The sequence below is a fragment of the Salvelinus sp. IW2-2015 genome, linkage group LG27, assembly GCF_002910315.2.
Source record: "Salvelinus sp. IW2-2015 linkage group LG27, ASM291031v2, whole genome shotgun sequence".
Lineage (NCBI taxonomy): Eukaryota > Metazoa > Chordata > Actinopteri > Salmoniformes > Salmonidae > Salvelinus > Salvelinus sp. IW2-2015.
The window spans coordinates 35,324,107-35,341,554 of NC_036867.1; the positions used below are offsets into that span (position 1 = coordinate 35,324,107).

Below are 17,448 nucleotides of genomic sequence, written 5' to 3' on the forward strand. Positions count from 1 at the left end.
ATGCCGCTTGACATCGCAGATGAGTGCCACCGCACCAGATTCCATACACTTCCATAAGGTCACTGCATATTCCATGTCACTGTGGCCACGAGGCAGGTCTGCTGTCTGCATCCTACCACCAGCGGCAGGCCCTTTGAAAGGGCGCAAGACAGGAAAGCTTGATCATTGTGTGAACGCACGGAATGCCTAACTTTCACGACTCAGCGCTTGTAATCTGACACTCGTTTGACGCCTGTAAAATATCATCAAAGCACCAACTATGGGTTATTCCGTACGGAGTGAATTGTAGTGTGGTGTGTGTTGTCTTGTCTGTGTCGTGTGTGATGTCGTGGTATGTGCGCGGCAGTGTCAGGTGACGTTAAGAGTGCAGATCAAAGTAGAGTGTGTGTATTTCAGGTCCTGGTAACAGACATAGATTACACACAGTGCAAGCTAAGTTATAACCATTTTTGTTTTTTTTTGATAAGAACGGAGTGATGCTCCCCCCTCCATACTGAAGTTTTCGGACTCGTCCCAGAAGTACAGCAAAACCACTGTAGAATAACAGTAATGATAGACAGACTTGTTTCATCTGAATAACCTCTCCAAAGTTGATCGGTAGACCTCTGAATGAAAATTACAATTTCAGAAATGTCCTCCCTAATCCCGCCTAATAAAACCTTCAATCATTCCAATTTCCGTGACTAACATTGGGAACTCCGTGTAACTCGGGTTAATTGCAAACCACAGGAGGGTGGGTGGACGAGAAATAGTATAATCAGAACAAACAAACCCGTCTAATTGAATGTGGGTGGTTTTAAGATATAGAACTGTTGACACATATTATCAGTCTAATAACCATCTCTCAAATCCATCGCTAATGTGTTGATGGCTGTGAAGTGAACAGCAAAATTTTCTGATTGGCTGTGAGTGGGAAACTGCAAAGCTCTGATGCTTGGAGTGGAGACGAACTATGAAAGTCTGGATGGCTTTGTGAGTGGTACTGGTGCTCGCAAAAGTCCTGAATGGCTGTGATTGGAACAGCAAAAGTCTGGATGGGTGTGAGTGGAACTAAGCTCATAAGTCTGTGATGCGTGATGGCAAAGCGATAGTCTGATGGCTGTGAGTGAACAAAGCAAAAGTCTGATGGCTCATGTGAGGGGAACTGCAAAGTCTGATGGCTTTTAACAGCAGTGATGCTGTGAGAACAGCAAAAGTCTGACTTAGTGACATAGTGAGCTGTGGGAACTGCAAGTCTGATGGCTGTGAGTGGAACACCAAGTCTGATGGCTGTGAGTGGAACAGCAAAGTCTGATGGAGTGATGCAAGGTGTGGAGAACAGCAAAGTCTGATGGCTGTGAGTGGACAGCATACGTCTGATGGCTGTTGATCCTCTCTCGGCAGGCAGGCAGGCAGGCAGGCAGGCAGGCAGGCAGGCAGGCGACACAGGAGTTGTCTATGGAGTAATATGAACACCTGTCCACACATGATCAGGCACGTAGACTGATACGCATGGTCAATGCATAGAGACACTTGTGCCTTAATAGCCGCTACTAAAGTCATTTATTTCGAGGGTTGAGCCAGTGAGGTTTCGAGGGTTGAGCCAGTGAGGTTTCGAGGGTTGAGCCAGTGAGGTTTCTTTCTCCTCTATAGCCGTTGCTAAAGTGTTAATGGATGCTTCCGCTTTGTTCTGTTTATTTTGGATCCTTTTCAAAACCTATCAAGATGTCCACAGTACCGACTTGGATACACATTATCCYGAATGCTGATCAATAAAAACGTMGGTGAAATTCGCTGCTCTGTCTTGATTGTTTACAGCGGGTCATTTCATAGGGGATTTTCAGAGGCGCTCTCCTGTTGTTACCTCATCAAAATGTCGAGAATAAAGGTGTTAACATGGCGTATAACTTGAAATGACCCTGTACTTCATTACATAGCAGCAATGCCAAGCACAGWAGATGCTTATGATAGGGAATGTACAAGGACCTTAGCTGGTTGTGTGTAGAGGGGAGAGAACCTGACCACAGCCACCTTCTCCTCTCCATGCCCCAAGAGGAGCATCCAGGCAGGGTGAGGTTTGAGGAGGTTGAAGGGGGGGGGGAAGTGACGCAGTTGCGGGACAGCTGTGCTCCTGGCTGTGCTGTGGAGTAATACGATTCATCCTGTCATCCTCCCTAAGTGTCTCCTCTGGGGCCCGTCAGTGATGTTCTATGCTGCATGTGGGCCGTACATGCTACCCTTCACACGCACATACGCAGTCACGCACACACACACACGCACATAACCCTAGCGCAGATCCTCCGGGAGCCTCAGAGGGCTAGAGGCCTCTGCTGGGAGCCCCTTGGCTCACTGCTAACTGCTTCCTATGGCCAGAGATGTACAYGTGGAAAAAACATAATGGATTTCCTCGAACTCCAACCTCAACTAAAGGAGGGAAAAGAGAAAGAATTGTGTTTTCAAGAGGAATTAACTCGAGTCTTATCCATATGTCCATGCAGTGACTTTTTGGTCGYGTGTTTGTGAGACTTGTACCCTATGTGACACGGTACTTCACTCAAATGAAATGAAAATGGTGGAAGCATCCTGGAGGTTGTCGTTATCTCTCTCAGAAGAACAGGAGGCTGTTAAACAGTGACATAACTGCCTTGGCCTGCCTGGCCTCTGACTGTCTCACTCGTCCCTTTGGTGTCCCCCTGCCTCCCCGTCATGCATGTCTCATTGTCAGGGGTCAAAGGTGACTTGAAAGAGCCAGTGGTCCTAGGATTTAAGGAATTTGTAATGCTTCCCCTGTGCTAAAGGGGAACGATGCCCCCCCCATTTTCCGCTTTAAACAAAACTGGATGTGTATCGCTTGGTCAGAGAACGAGTGCAGWGACCCCARCAGCATTTGTCCTGAGGGCTTTATTAGGGGTCCAGGTCGCTCAGTGCCCTCTAAGGTAGGAGGAGAGGGTAGAGGCCAGGAGAGTCCCCACTACAATGACCCATTCTGGTCGAAAGAACACAAAACAAAAGTTTGAAAGAGGATAAAGAAGTGGCTTAGCTTAATCTATCGGCCTGCCGGGCAATTACATGCATTTATAGAGGTGGAGGAGATTTAGTGGAAATGAGAAAAAGAGTGTTCAACCGGAAAAATGGAACTTCAAGAGTGCTGAGTCGGATCGTTTGGGTGAGTTTTCCAGGAGCTATTGCCAGGTGAAGATAAGGCGATAATAATATTTATCCATCAAGTCATGGTGACCCCTCGTGACCCCAATCCAGCCRCAACCTGATGATTGTTCCCTACTCTTTTTTTCAAGACTTTTCAAATTGTGCCTTTGTCAAACCTTCTTAATGGGGGTTTGGGAGAGCTCAGCTCCTAATACCGTGTTGATGGAGTGAGAGTTTGGTCCAGGGCATTTCCCAATGAGCCCCGAGGCTGCAGTAGCCAGGTAGATCAATCCAACCCATGAGCTCATGGTCTCACTCTTTCTCTATCATGGTAATATGTGTCCTGAGACATACGTCTGTTTGTCTTTCAGTCTGTCAATTTGTGCGATTATTGCTTGTGTACAGTATTGACATGACGACACAGCAGTGACTTACATAGCAATAGATTACATAGCAATAGATTACATAGCAATAGATTACATAGCAATAGATTACATAGCAATAGATTACATAGCAATAGATTACANTTTTCAAATTGTGTCTTTGTCAAACATGGTTAATGGGGTGTTTTGGAGAGCTCAGCTCCTAATACCGTGTTGATGGAGTGAGAGTTTGGACCAGGGCTTTTCCCAAGGAGCCCGGAGGCTGCAGTAGCCAGATAGATCAATCCAACCAACCCGTGAGCTCACGGTCTCACTCTTTCTCTATCATGGTAATATGTGTCCTGAGAAATACGTCTGTTTGTCTTTGTCTGTCTGCCTGTCTGTCAATTTGTGGGATTATTGCTTGTGCATAGTATTGACATGACGACACAGCAGTGACTTACATAGCAATAGAAAGTGCTGGTTTCAACTCAGCCTCCCTAATCCCTGGAAGCTAATAAAGCTCCACATGTCTGCTGTCCATCCATCCATCCATCCACCCCTCCACCAATCCATCCCTCACACTCATCCCAGGCTGAGTGATCCCTATCCTGGCTTCCCCCCTGTGGCCACAGACCTGAAATCTGGTTGTAGCCTAGCCRCAGCCTAGCGTCGACACAGCAGGGGCTGTYCTCCTCTGGCTCAGGCTTAACATGGGACATATGGGAAAGGGTTTCCCTCCCCCTTAACTTCTCCCTCCCTTTGGACTTCCCTTACCAGACCATCATCCTGACTGGGACAGCATAGGGATTGGATAATAACCCAYCACAAGGCAGGCCACCTCATAGAAAGCGAGACTGGTTGAGACTGGCCTGCGGGTTGTGTGTGGTTCATGATTCCAAACCAGCGACYAGCTAACGGACGACCAACCAAACATGCTGGCAGTGTCTGTTCGATGGGAAAAGCACTCAGGCTTGTATGATTCTTGACTGGCCTATTTCAGCAGACCCACATTTTGATCTGTGTCTGGGTCATCCGGTGACACTGAGAGCAGGCTGGCTGGCTGGTCCTTTTGCTTGTCCCCATGGAGCTTAGGGAAGTGTGCACGGTGTTTGTGGCATTGTTTAGGAGAAAGGATGTTTGTAAGAACCCCAACGGACCCAAATTCAGCAACATGGGGTAAGTTAGACTGAGGCAATTTGATCAGTGTGAGCGTTTAAAGATCTGTGTGTGTGTGCGTGTGTGTGTGTGTGTGTGTGTGTCGTTCTTTTGCTAAATCCTTGGTTGTGCATGAAGCATTGTTAGAGGTACCTCTGAGAACTAATTTAATTTCACTAGTATCCGTTCTACAACTGGAATAGCGCTTGATAGTTTTTATTGACAGGTGATAAAAATGGCGTCCCATTTGATGTCTGGACAGTGGTGAACGTTTTCATGGCTTTAATGGCATGAAGCTGCAAATCTGTGTGTCAATGTTCGGGCCATCTGAAAGCGGCTGAGACATGAGTAATGGGAGACACAGGAAGCAGGGGAGACCGCCACACAGGGTGTTCTACCTCTAACAGGCCATTTTGGTCCATCAATGGTTTGCATGTTCTGATGACTTGTCAAACACACCTCATTCAGCTCATTCAGACATCTGGCTTCCTTTCCCCATTGGATTTACTTGAAGTGATGTGTGTGTGTGTGTGTGTGTGTGTGTGTGTGTGTGTGTGTGTTGGTGTGTGTGTGTTGTGTGTGTGTGTGTGTGTGTGTGTGTGTGTGTGTGTGTGTGTGTGTGTGTGTGTGTGTGTGTGTGTGTGTGTGTGTGTGTGTGTGTGTGTGTGTGTGTGTGTGTGTGGTGTGTTGTGTGTGTTTTGTTATAACCTGGGGCTGGAGATTGATTGGAGACTTAATTGTACTTCCTGGCTGTTGCCGACGTGTTTGAAATTCAGCTGGTGCAGTCTGGGGGTCAAACGAGTCAGGCTTTGCCTTCTTTAATCCATCCCTCCATCCTTCCCTTCCTCCCTCCTTTTCTCCAGCGAGGTCCTCAATAGAAGGTCATGTACAACCACTGAGATTGTAACCACATTAAGAAAAATCTGTTCGGACACAGATTTATGTTTTTTTTTGTTTAGAATCAAAGCTATCTTTCACAGCATGTTTTCACTTAGATTGTTATCAGCTCTAATGGGTTGGGTTGACATCAAGTAGAGTTGATAGCGTAAAGATTGAAGTGTTTCACACAAAAATAGGAAATTCCCAACAGATTTTAAATGGCAATGTTAKTACATTTAGTATCATAGACAAAGTTAATGGCTGAAGTTGTTAGGGAGAAAAAGATCATAGACTCTGGCCTATGTAAATTGAATCGAAGTGATATCATATTTACACTTAATATACAGTGCATGTGCCACTTGAGGATGTTTTGAAATTGTCAATGGATTACAGTTAGGATCTTAATCCAAGTTTATTATTAGAGATAAATGAAATAAACACTCAGGATCTTTTAAACCACACTCTATTTGATTACATATAAACCATTATTTTTTTTATTTTTTTTTAAAGCATTATGCACTCAAAACAACCTCGTGGATCTACCTCCCCTGTCCTCGCAAATTATACCGCTAAATAGCTTCAGAAAGCACTATAATTCCTAATCAGTACACCATCAAAATGTGATTATCAGGGGTAATTGTCCAAGACAGTCCTATTTGTGATGCTCCCCCAGATGAATCGGAGGGAGAAATGTGGTTCGAATTAATGGGAGCTAAACTTGAACCCGCCTTTCAAGAGGACAACAGCGACAATAGAACTAAATGTTATGTTCAGGTCACTGTGTGTGTAGCTAATCTCCCTTAGTCATGTATGGCGCTGAGGGATGAGATGTGTCATATGTAAATTGTATGCTAGTAGCTGAAAAGACGCCCAATAAAAATTTGTTTGGCTTCCTCTCATATGTAGCTTTTGAATGCCAATGTTGCAGCATTACATCATGTCATAGCGTTACGACGTGTCATAGCGTTACGACGTGTCATAGCGTTACGACGTGTCATGGCGTTACGACGTGTCATAGCGTTACGACGTGTCATAGCGTTACGACGTGTCATGGCGTTACGACGTGTCATAGCTTTTTGAATTGTCATGGCATTACCACATGTCACGTGCTTCGCAAACAACAGGTGTAGACTAACAGTGAAATGCTTACTTACGGGCCCTTCCCAACAATGTAGAGAGAAAAAAAGAGAAATGCTGGAAAAATAATAGTCCAACACGAGGAATAAATACACGAGTAACGATAACRTGGCTATATTCACAGGGTACCAGTACAGTGTCCATGTGCAGGGGAACAAGGTAATTGAGGTAGATATGTACTGTACATATAACTAGGAATAAAGTGACAGATAATAAACAGTAGCAGCAGCGTATGTGATGAGTCAAAAGATACAGTGTGCAGATATTCCGGGTAGCTATTGGTTAACTATTTAACTAACTATTAGAATAAGCTGTTCAGCAGACCATTACAGCTAGTCCTGGACATTCCTGATTCATAGAATAGCATTTTGACAGTCACGGTATGGCGTCAGGCAGTCACGGTATGGCGTCAGCATGTTCTATGAAGTCAGACTTTGTCACCTCTCTGCAGTGGCTTCCATCCATATCCATGGTCCCTTTATCCCCCTCTGCTCTCTCGCTCTCTCTCTGCTTATATGGTGTACATACAGGACCCTGTGACCAAACAGTCTGGGGAATCCAACACATGTTGAAGTCATTCCCCTCAAATCGGCACTGGAAGCCTTGTGTGTGCGCGTGTGTACGAGCGTGTGTACGAGCGTGTGTACGAGCGTGTGTACGAGCGTGTGCAGGTGAATTGTTCTGCCCATCTCCCCTGGCCAGGCTGTAGATTCAGAATGGGCCTGGGCGTGTCCAGCATTGCTTGTTGGGACTTTTGAGGCACACCATGTGCTCTTGTGATCTGCCCTGAATCAGCCCCTATTAAAAACACACAAAGAGACCCTTTCAGGTGCTGGCTAGCCACAGCCACCAGACCTCCGGCATACAGCCCCTAGTCCTCATCCACAACACAGGCCAGCCAGAGGAGTGGAACATCAAAGGCCCCCATCATCCTGTCACTTAGCCATGTGGAGGTCACCGGGGTCAGACCACTGGTAATGTCTGGTAATGTGGCGGAGAATGTGGAGAATTTGATTTGAATATGTTTGTTTTAGGGAAGAGAAGATTTTGAGGGAAWGAAATAGTGAAATAAAGTTGTTTTGATGAAGCAGGATTTTTTWATATATTTTTTACCYTTATAATACAGTATCAATGTAAATATTGGGTAAGTAATTCATCTAGTGAATCAAAGTAAGGGTCAGGAGTTATTCCTTMCGACATGATCTGACCAGTAAAAAACTCATGACCCTGGTCACACTGTAGACACACCGGTAGGTTTGTGAAGAGGATGACTGAATCCCACTGTATTTCAGCTCAGCCATATTTGTTTTCCCAACTAATGTTAAGTCAATAAACTCTGAATGAGTCAGTTACCCCATGTTGGTTACTTCCAATACMATACTAATCTGATTTAGTATGTCATTCAGTCATAAAGTCCTTGACCTGGCCTGACTACAATGTCCCAGTCCCACACCCCCTATCCCTGACCACAGTGATTAAGGACCGTGTCCTAAGCTGCGGGCTACAGCAATCTGCCATAGACCGGACTACTCACTCAGCCTCTCAGTCAGTCAGCTAGCTAGGCCTGATTATAGCCAGCTTATCTGGCTTTCAACTCAACCTGCCAGATTGCGCGGCTACTACGATGGCAGAGCACAGCCCTGCCTACGCTAAAGCCATCGTGCAACAGTTCAACTGTGAAAACAGCGACGGGAAAMCAGGCAAAATCTCACTGAGCTCTGATGTAAGAACAAAACAACAAACAAAACCAGAGTGTGTTAAGCCTGCACAATTAACAGTGTCAACTGTCCCTGTTGAAAGGATGATCAGAAGTGTCACCACTTGAAGGTGACTGACACCGACAGGGAATTCAGTGAGACACAAGTAGGTGGCCTAATGCTGTTTACGGCAACATCAAGTTATCTGTCCTTTTGCTGTCTCTTCGCCCATGAAATGTTGAAATGCCGTTCCTAAGATAGAGATCTTATGACACACCCATCTGTCCATCCATGGTTATGTACCTGGCTACAGTAGGYCCCTGGCTGTGTCCCTGGCTGTGTCCCTGGCTTTGTCCGTGTGATGATTTGGAATTCGTCTTCGTTTATCAAAGTCTGGCCTTCTCTCCCTGCTCCACAATGGCATTCCTCTCCTGAAATGTCACAGTGGTTTCATCGCTCCACCTCTTTGTACTCTGACTTGTAGGCCTATTTCCAGCCGGGTCAATGGAGGGAGCCCTATCCTAGACAATCTCCCTAAAGGTCCAACTCTCACTGGATGTGTTTTTTACCTAGAATAGGCCAGGGAGAATGTAGAACAAGAGGTAATGCCATTGTAGTGATTCATATGGGAATCAGGGGTGAGGAGTAGAATATTGATGTAGGCTGTGGGGTAAAAATCTMTGGTTTGCATTGAGAGAAATCAATATTTGGCACAAAAATCGAGGCACAACCGTATCACAAGTCCCATAGAGGCACTGGGGCAGAGGCAGTCAGTCAATACYCTGCCTCAGTGGATGCACTTCTGAACCTCCCCAGCACCATATGTACCCATTCAGCACCACATCGTGTGGTGTACCACATACTGTAGTGGGAAGGGACTGGGGTACAATCCAAAACCCACCGTCCCCTCTTGTGTTGCTGGCTCTAAACCAATCTCCCCCTTCTTCTTCCCCCTCTGTTTGTGTGTGTGTGTGTGCGTGCATGTGCAGGATGGAAGAGACAGTGAGGACGCTGCTGCAGAACCAGGGGGTGCTGGAGCAGACAGCCGTGGACACTGTGGACATCATGAAGGCCTACAAGGTAACACYGCACTGCTCAGCACTTCTCCAAAATGCTCTTTATAAAGCCAAACGGTAGAGGCTTGTGTAGGAGAAATGCTTTGTTTGGTAACACGGGCCATGCATTAGGATAAGTTGTTGTTATTCACCATCAATTAGGAGTGTGGGGGGAGTGGTAGATCAGCTTTAATATTGCAGATAGATTGTGGCTTTTATCAATGTAATTGTCTGTATCTTTACCAATCCCCCATATATTTTTKGGTAAATATACACCACCATTCAAATTTGGAGTCACCTAGAAATGTCCTTGTTCTTGAAAGAAAAAATCTACAATAATCTACGATAATCGAGAATTTCAATGAGCATGTCAACAGCTCTGCACCCCCTACAGCAACTTGCCCAAGCCTCACCCATTTCTCCTTCACCCAAATCCAGATAGCTGATGTTCTGAAAGAGCTGCAAAATCTAGACCCCTACGAATCAGCTGGGCTAGACAATCTGGACCCACTCTTTCTAAAATTATCCGCCGCAATTGTTGCAACCCCTATTACTAGCCTATTCAACCTCTTTCGTATCGTCTGAGATCCCTAAAGATTGGAAAGCTGCCGCGGTCATCTCCCTCTTCAGAAGGGGAGACACTCTAGACCCAAACTGTTACAGACCTATATCTATCCTACCCTGCCTTTCTAAAGTCTTCGTAAGCCAAGTTAACAAACAGATCATCGACCATTTCGAATCCCACCGTACCTTCTCCGCTCTGCAACCTGGTTTCCGAGCTGGTCATGGGTGCACCTCAGCCACGCTCAAAGTCCTAAACAATATCATAACCGCCATCGATAAAAGACAATACTGTGCAGCCGTCTTCATCGACCTGGCCAAGGCATTCGAATCTGTTGACCACTGCATTCTTCGGCAAACTCAACAGCCTTGGTTTCTCAAATGATTTCCCCGCCTGGTTCATAAACTACTTCTCAGACAGAGTTCATATACTTCTGGCCCTTCTTGGACACTATGTTAACTATGTTAGGTCCCGTGTGGCTCAGTTGGTAGAGCATGGCGCTTGCAACGCCTGGGTTGTGGGTTCATTCCCCACGGGGGGACCAGGATAAATATGTATGAACTTTCCAATTTGTAAGTCGCTCTGGATAAGAGCGTCTGCTAAATAATGTAAAATGTAAATGTTAACAAACTTCCAGACAAGCTTTAATGCCATACAACACTCCTTTTGTGGCCTCCAACTGCTCTTAAATGCAAGTAAAACTAACTGCCCACACCTGCCCGTCCGTCTAGCATCACTACTCTGGACGGTTCTGACTTAGAATATGTGGACCACTACAAATACCTAGGTGTCTCCTTCCAGACTCACATTAAACATCTCCAATCAAAAATTACATCTAGAATCGGCTTCATATTTCACAACAAAACATCCTTCACTCATGCTGCCAAACATACCCTCGCAAAATTGACTATCCTCTGGGTTCGAGCCCAGGCTCTGTCGCAGCCGGCCTTGACCGGGAGGTCCATGGGGCGACGCACAATTGGCCTAGCGTCGTCCGGGTTAGGGAGGGTTTGGCCGGTAGGGATATCCTTGTCTCATCGCGCACTAGCAACTCCTGTGGCGGGCCGGGCGCAGTGCACGCTGACCAGGTCGCTAGGTGTACGGTGTTTCCTCTGACACATTGGTGCGGCTGGCTTCCGGGTTGGATGCACGCTGTGTTAAGAAGCAGTGCGGCTTGGTCGGGTTGTGTTTCGGAGGACGCATGGCTCTCGACCTTTGTCTCGCCCGAGCCCGTACGGGAGTTGTAGCGATGAGACAAGACAGTAACTACTAACAATTGGATACCACGAAATTGGGGAGAAAAAGGGGATAATTTTTGTATTTTATTTTATTATTTAAAAAAATTGACTATTCTACCGATCCTTGACTTCGGCGATGTAATTTACAAAATAGCCTCCAACTGCAAACAACAAGCAAACTGGATGTAGTCTATCACAGTGCCATCTGTTTTGTCACCAAAGCCCTATATACTACTCACCACGGCGACCTGTWTGCTCTCGTTGGCTGGCCCTTGCTTCATATTCGTCGCCAAACCCACTGGCTCCAGATCATCTATAAGTCTTTGCTAGGTAAAGCCCTGCTTAATCTCAGCTCACTTGTCACGATAGCAGCACCCACCCGTAGCACACGCTCCAGCAGGTATATTTCACTGGTCATCCCCAAGCCAACTCCTCCTTTGGCCGCCTTTCCTTCCAGTTCTCTGCTGACTGGAACGAATTGCAAAAATCACTGAAGCTGGAGTCTTATATCTCCCTCACTAACTTTAAGCATCAGCTGTCAGAGAATCTTACCGATCATTGCACCTGTAYACAGCCCATCTGTAAATAGCCTCGCACCTACCTCATACCCATATTGTTATTTATTTTTTTGTTCTTTTGCACCCCAGTATTTCTACTTGCATATTCATCTTCTGCACATCTACTAAATCACTCCAGTGTTTAATTGCTAAATAGTAATTATTATGCCACTATGGCCGATTTATTGCCTTACCTCCCTTAATCTTACTACATTTGCACACACTGTATATCGATTTTTCTATTGTGTTATTGACTGTACGTTTGTTTATCCCATGTGTAACTCTGCGTTGTTGTTTGTGTCGCACTGCTTTGCTTTATCTTGGCCAGGTCGCAGTTGTAAATGACAACTTGTTCYCAACTGGCCTACCTGGTTAAATAAAGGTGAAACAAAATAACAAATATAACAAATTTGCATCATAACGGGAAATGGAGGTATGGCAGTATACATTTCAAATAGCCTAATACATGCATTAGCTAGATTTATTGTGGGTGAGCGTAGGGAGTATAACTCTGAATCCCCTATTCCTTATACAGAGCACAATGTTTGACCGGGGCCCATAAAGTATTTAGCACTAGGCATAACAGGAATAGGGGGTCTTTTGCGGTGTAGAGTCTCTCTCAGCAGTGGACCATATTTCCACATAGCCAGATACCCTGTGATTATTCAAATGATGGGTATTATACAGAAGAACAGCAGCCCCAGAATGAATCAACCTGAGTGGATTATTAAACATGGAATTAGGATCTGTCAACATGTGCCAGTGGAGGGGATTGATTTCGCTCTGACGTGTGCCAGGGTGGGGGATCGATTTTGCTCTAACTTATGTGAACGGATGCATCAAACACACACATGTGGAGAGAGACATATGTTAGGTTACCGAGATGACTGTACCTACTGTAACCAGATGTTCAGCAAGCAATCAGACGTAACAGGGCTGTGGTAATAAGAACAAGCTCTCAATTAATGGTACCATTACTGGAGGAGAGATATGGGTCATATTCATTATGCACCAAACAGAAGAAAACTGACTCGAACAGGGAGGGACGACCTGAACTTGTAAAATAAGAAATGCTTAACTTTTTACAAATGAATACAACCCTGGTTTCAAAGTGCCTGCGAAACAAAATAATCAAACAAAGTCAAGATTAGGAACCACCGGTATGTTTTAGCCAAGATTGGAATAGTCCTTTAATGTTCAAAGCAAAATGTAATGCTAGTTGTTGCCAAGGACAGCATTTCAAATTCATGTTCGGGAGGGAGGGAYGACTTGATTTGGAATGCGTTTGTATATGGCGGCGCTAGCAAGGACTCAACCTCATCTGTCAATGTCTCCAGCCATGGCTGTCTGCGTCCGTGAAAGCCTATCATCAGACTTGACAATTAACTGTCAAGGGGGGAAGAGAAGGATTGAATGAAAATTTAACAGAGGTGCACAGGTGTACATTAGGCGATAACAAAAAAAAAGGCTTTGGTGAGATTTTGGGGGGAAAGTCCATTTACTTGCATTGCAAAGCTCATTGGCTGGCTATAGGCATGGTGTTGAGGTTTACACGGCATCTAACTCCCAGCTCAATTGTAGTTTCATCCCTCTCTGGTCYTTGATCAGATTTGGAATAGGATGGAGATAAGAGGGTTTGTGAAATGGATGTTGCAAATGAAAGGGCGGTGACCTCCTTCGATCGGACTAAGCCATGCATGTTGAGTATTTAAAGGTGTCTCAATCTCTCCTATTGAAATGTACCTACATTTAGGATTCATGGCAACTATATCACCCCAGAAGCGGTGTTGTTTTTTTAAAAGCACATTCAATGCATACAGATGAGTGCCCAGTTTAGTCCAGTGAGGATTAAGCGTTTCATATTATCGGCATATCACTTTGTTTTGGATGCAGGAAATCCATCATAAATCCCCATTGGTAGGGKTTTTGTATTCAATTGTAAGGAAAATTGCGTTTGTTGTAAATACAGTATATTAGATTTAACAACAGGCTATGGCTATGCTATATGTCTCAATATCACATACAAAACAACATCGTGTACTGATTTAAGACCAAGGTAGCATGATATAATTAATTTGAATGGTAATATCGGAGTGAAAGAAAATCCCTCCTTGACTTCTAGGATAGTGTGAAAATACTTGAGAATAATTGACTGACGACACATGACATATCCTCCTTTACCAGTACTCTATATCCTGTGTTGAATGTACAGTACCTAATTAGCTAATCAATGTCAGGATGCTGTCTGGTCTGTGAATCTCCTGGTGAGCCATTATCAGGGACCCCATAATTTTATTGTGTTTGCTTTTAATTTCCGCCTCTGTGTATTAGTGTCACAGCTGGAGACTGAGGCAGGGTGTGAAGGGGGGGGTGGGTGTGGGGTCCCCTATCGGCAGACAAGATGGAGAGGTCTCAAGGTCACTGCCACTCTCTTGAAATACAAGTGAAACGCGATTAGGGATTAGGGGATGTTTTGGAGTTTAATAGTTTTTTTCTCTCTTCCCCTCTCGCTCTCTCCTCTCTGTTCTCTCTCTATCTGTTTCTTTTTCTCTCCTTCTNAATTAGCTAGTCAAATATCAGGATGCTGTCTCGTCTGTGACTCTCTTGGTGAGCCATGCCCAGCGGGCCTGGGGATATCATGGACCCCATCGTTTTATTGTGTTCGCTTTTAATTTCCGCCTCTGTGCATTAGTGTCACAGCTGGAGACTGAGGCAGGTTGTGAAGGGGGGGAGAAAGAGGGGTGTGGGGTCCTCTATCGGCAGACAAGATGGAGAGGTCTCAAGGTCACTGYCACTCTTTGGAAATACAAGTGAAACGCGATTAGGKATTAGGGGATGTTTTGGGTGTTGAATTGTTTTTTTTCTTCTCTTTCCCTCTCTCTCTCCTCTCTGTTCTCTCTCCTTCTTCCCCTCTCTCTCTCCTCTCTGTTCTCTCTCCTTCTTCCCCTCTCTCTCCTTCTTCTCCCGCCTTTGTCTTTCTCTCTTTCTTTCTCACTCTCCTTCTCTCTGCCTTTCTCTCTATTTCTCTTTTGCTCTCTCTCCATCGTCTTCTCTCTCTCTCTCTCTCTTTCTCTTTCCTCTCGTCTGTCTATCAGGATAAACTCTCAGAGGAGGTGCAGAAGACGCGTGACAGCTTGGAGCAGAACAGCAGCGGTAGTAGCCCACTGCCGTCTTCTGGAGACCCTTTGCTGCCAGACGTCGGCAGCATCAGCCGAGCGGAAGAGTTTCAGGACCAAACAAAGCTCCTTCTGGAGCGTCTGCGCACCCTAGAGGTACAGTTTAAAACATGGCTCTCTCTTCTGCCTCCCCGACCAGGCTCTCCTTCTTATGTTTGCAGTCTGGAGCATAATGGTCTTATCAAAGGATTGTGCGCTCTGCTGTTTGAAGAGCAAAGCGCTCCACAGAGGGCTCAGGTTTCGGGACTTGGGGCCTTTACAAATGTCTTTGTTCATTTCCATAGCGCTCCTCCACTGTTCCACTGTGTGTTCTGTTCTCAGCATTAGCAACAGTTGAGTCAGAAATCCATTTTGAGTAATCCTTCTGATTCTGATTGTTTCCGACCATACAGTACACCCACTAGACTGACACACCAGGCTTTCAGATCTCCTCAGCAATTAAAGGGGCTAAGTCTATTAAGACTTAATCAAATTACGCTCAGAGACCCACCTACTCATTTATGAAGGGTCTGTGGCTAATGTTCAAATACTTTGAGCGTATGATAGAACCCCTACCGGAGTGCCCGATGGGAAGGGTTTGGTTTTGCACTTTTAGGACTACTCCATTGGTCCCATTGCTGCCAGACAAGCTCAATCAAGTGCAGAAAAAGTATTAAAAAAAACAAATAATACTACTTGAACCCAGGTCTYCTCCTCAGCCACYATGGACAGCTCAGACATGAGAAAACGCTGCCAGATATAGACGACCCAAGAAACCGGCACGTTCTACAGACATTATTAACAGTGACACTAACGCCACGCTGACAGAAATTGCAGTTAAGGCTAATTACAACAAAATGCAATGTAATTGCTTGTTGTTTTTATAGCTCCTCTATCACTGTATAAGTTGTCTTCCCTGCAGTCAAAGAAAAATAATGGCTGGCCTGTCTCGTGATTTGTCGGAGGAAGCTTCCCACATTACCCCAAAAAGCTACATTCTAAATGAGTTTATCGGAATTTATCTGCCATTTTCTTCGGTCCGCTGCATCCGTGATGGATGCTCCTCCAGAAGAGAACCGGCTAGAACAACGGCGAGGCAATACATCACTGGCCTTTGTTATGTGTAAACGGTGATGACACTAAGTAAGGGCGCCCATTTCTATTTCCCCCCCCACCAGCCCAGCCCAACTGATATCATTCATTACCATGGTGGGCATGCTATGCCTTTAGAAACGGTTCTTCCTTTAAGTTTAGATTGAATCCTTTATGAAATAAAATCCATCTTGGAGAAGAAGAAAAACGTGTGTTCTTTTCACAGATGCTTGGAAGATCAGTTAATGCTGCCACTCTAATTTATATTTTTTTTACGGCCCCAAAAAACGCTAATGGAAGTAGTGTCGTTGAGTGATTAGACTTTCGGTCGAAGGACAAAATGAGTTAGGGTTCATCTCGAGTGGATTTGGACAGAGGATGGAATACAAGTCATCGCGACAGATGATGTACCTAACTCATCCATTCCAGCTCAACTCTCAATGCTTCTAGCTTTCCACCCAAGTGTTGTAGAGACTCCATAGTAAGACAGAGCACTAGAGCAAGYGTGACTGGCTCTTGGGTAACTGTCTGCAGTTTGAGCAAGTGTGCATGCCCATTGCCCAGCCTTGTGCCCATGCAGCTTGGCTGGCACAGTTGGCAGCCGGGTGCCAGGGAAAGGAGGCCTGGCGTACAGGCGTCACAGAAGGACAGCTGGCACTCTGGTCTCAGTGCAGGGCTGGCTCTAACTCCTGTTCAATTACAGGCCGAGTGAGAACTGACTGTGGTGCAGCCAGCTCTAGCCCTGTCCATACAATCCCTCATCCCTTCTCCACCCTCCTCACCCCAATTCAAAACCTACTGTAAGCCAGAAGCAAAAACTCCTGCTGTCTGTAACTCTGTTTTCTAGCTAGTTAATTTCCATTGAAGTTTAAAAGAAAAATACATCCCTGATTCTAGAAAACCACTTCTCTAATCATGGGAACTCAGCAGGAGAAAAGTATCTGGATGATCATGCATGAATTCTGTTCTATAAAAAGAAACTTATAATGGCATGCATAATTTATATGTTTCAAAATCTATGGCAACAGTAGTTGTAGTTGCTATGCTTTAATTGTAGCGGCTGTAGGAGCAATACATTGACAGGATGCGCTAATATGAATACATGTTCATTATGTGATTTAGTTGCTCTTTTCATCCCCATTCAAAATGTTTTTTTTCTGACATGAGACATTTATTTAGTTGAGCATTTTGTTGATAACGCGTCGCAGCCGAGCTCCGCATTCATTCACAGTGAAATTGATTATGCACTGTGGCTGTACCCAAATATTGGTTTTCAACTAGGCTCAAATAATATTTTTATTGTTCGATTTCGGTCTGCGATGTCAGACGCTCTCCGTGACGTTTTGCAATAGAAGGTGGCAAAAGAGCTCTGTAATGAAGGTGTCTGAAATGCTTTTAACGCGAGCAGAGAATGTTCAGCGTTCGTCCTG

General features: G+C 45.2%; 1 protein-coding gene across 4 annotated transcripts in view; it reads left to right on the forward strand.

Moving 5' to 3' along the window:
* LOC111953363 (nck-associated protein 5) overlaps positions 1-17,448 on the forward strand; it is a 106,244-nt gene that overhangs the window by 43,496 nt on the left and 45,300 nt on the right. For all 4 annotated transcript variants that reach the window (XM_070435551.1, XM_070435550.1, XM_023972589.2 and 1 more), the window contains 2 exons: positions 9,349-9,439; positions 14,867-15,043. In XM_070435551.1, coding sequence (XP_070291652.1) covers positions 9,349-9,439; positions 14,867-15,043 — 268 coding nt within the window. The remainder of the gene's footprint in view (positions 1-9,348; positions 9,440-14,866; positions 15,044-17,448) is intronic.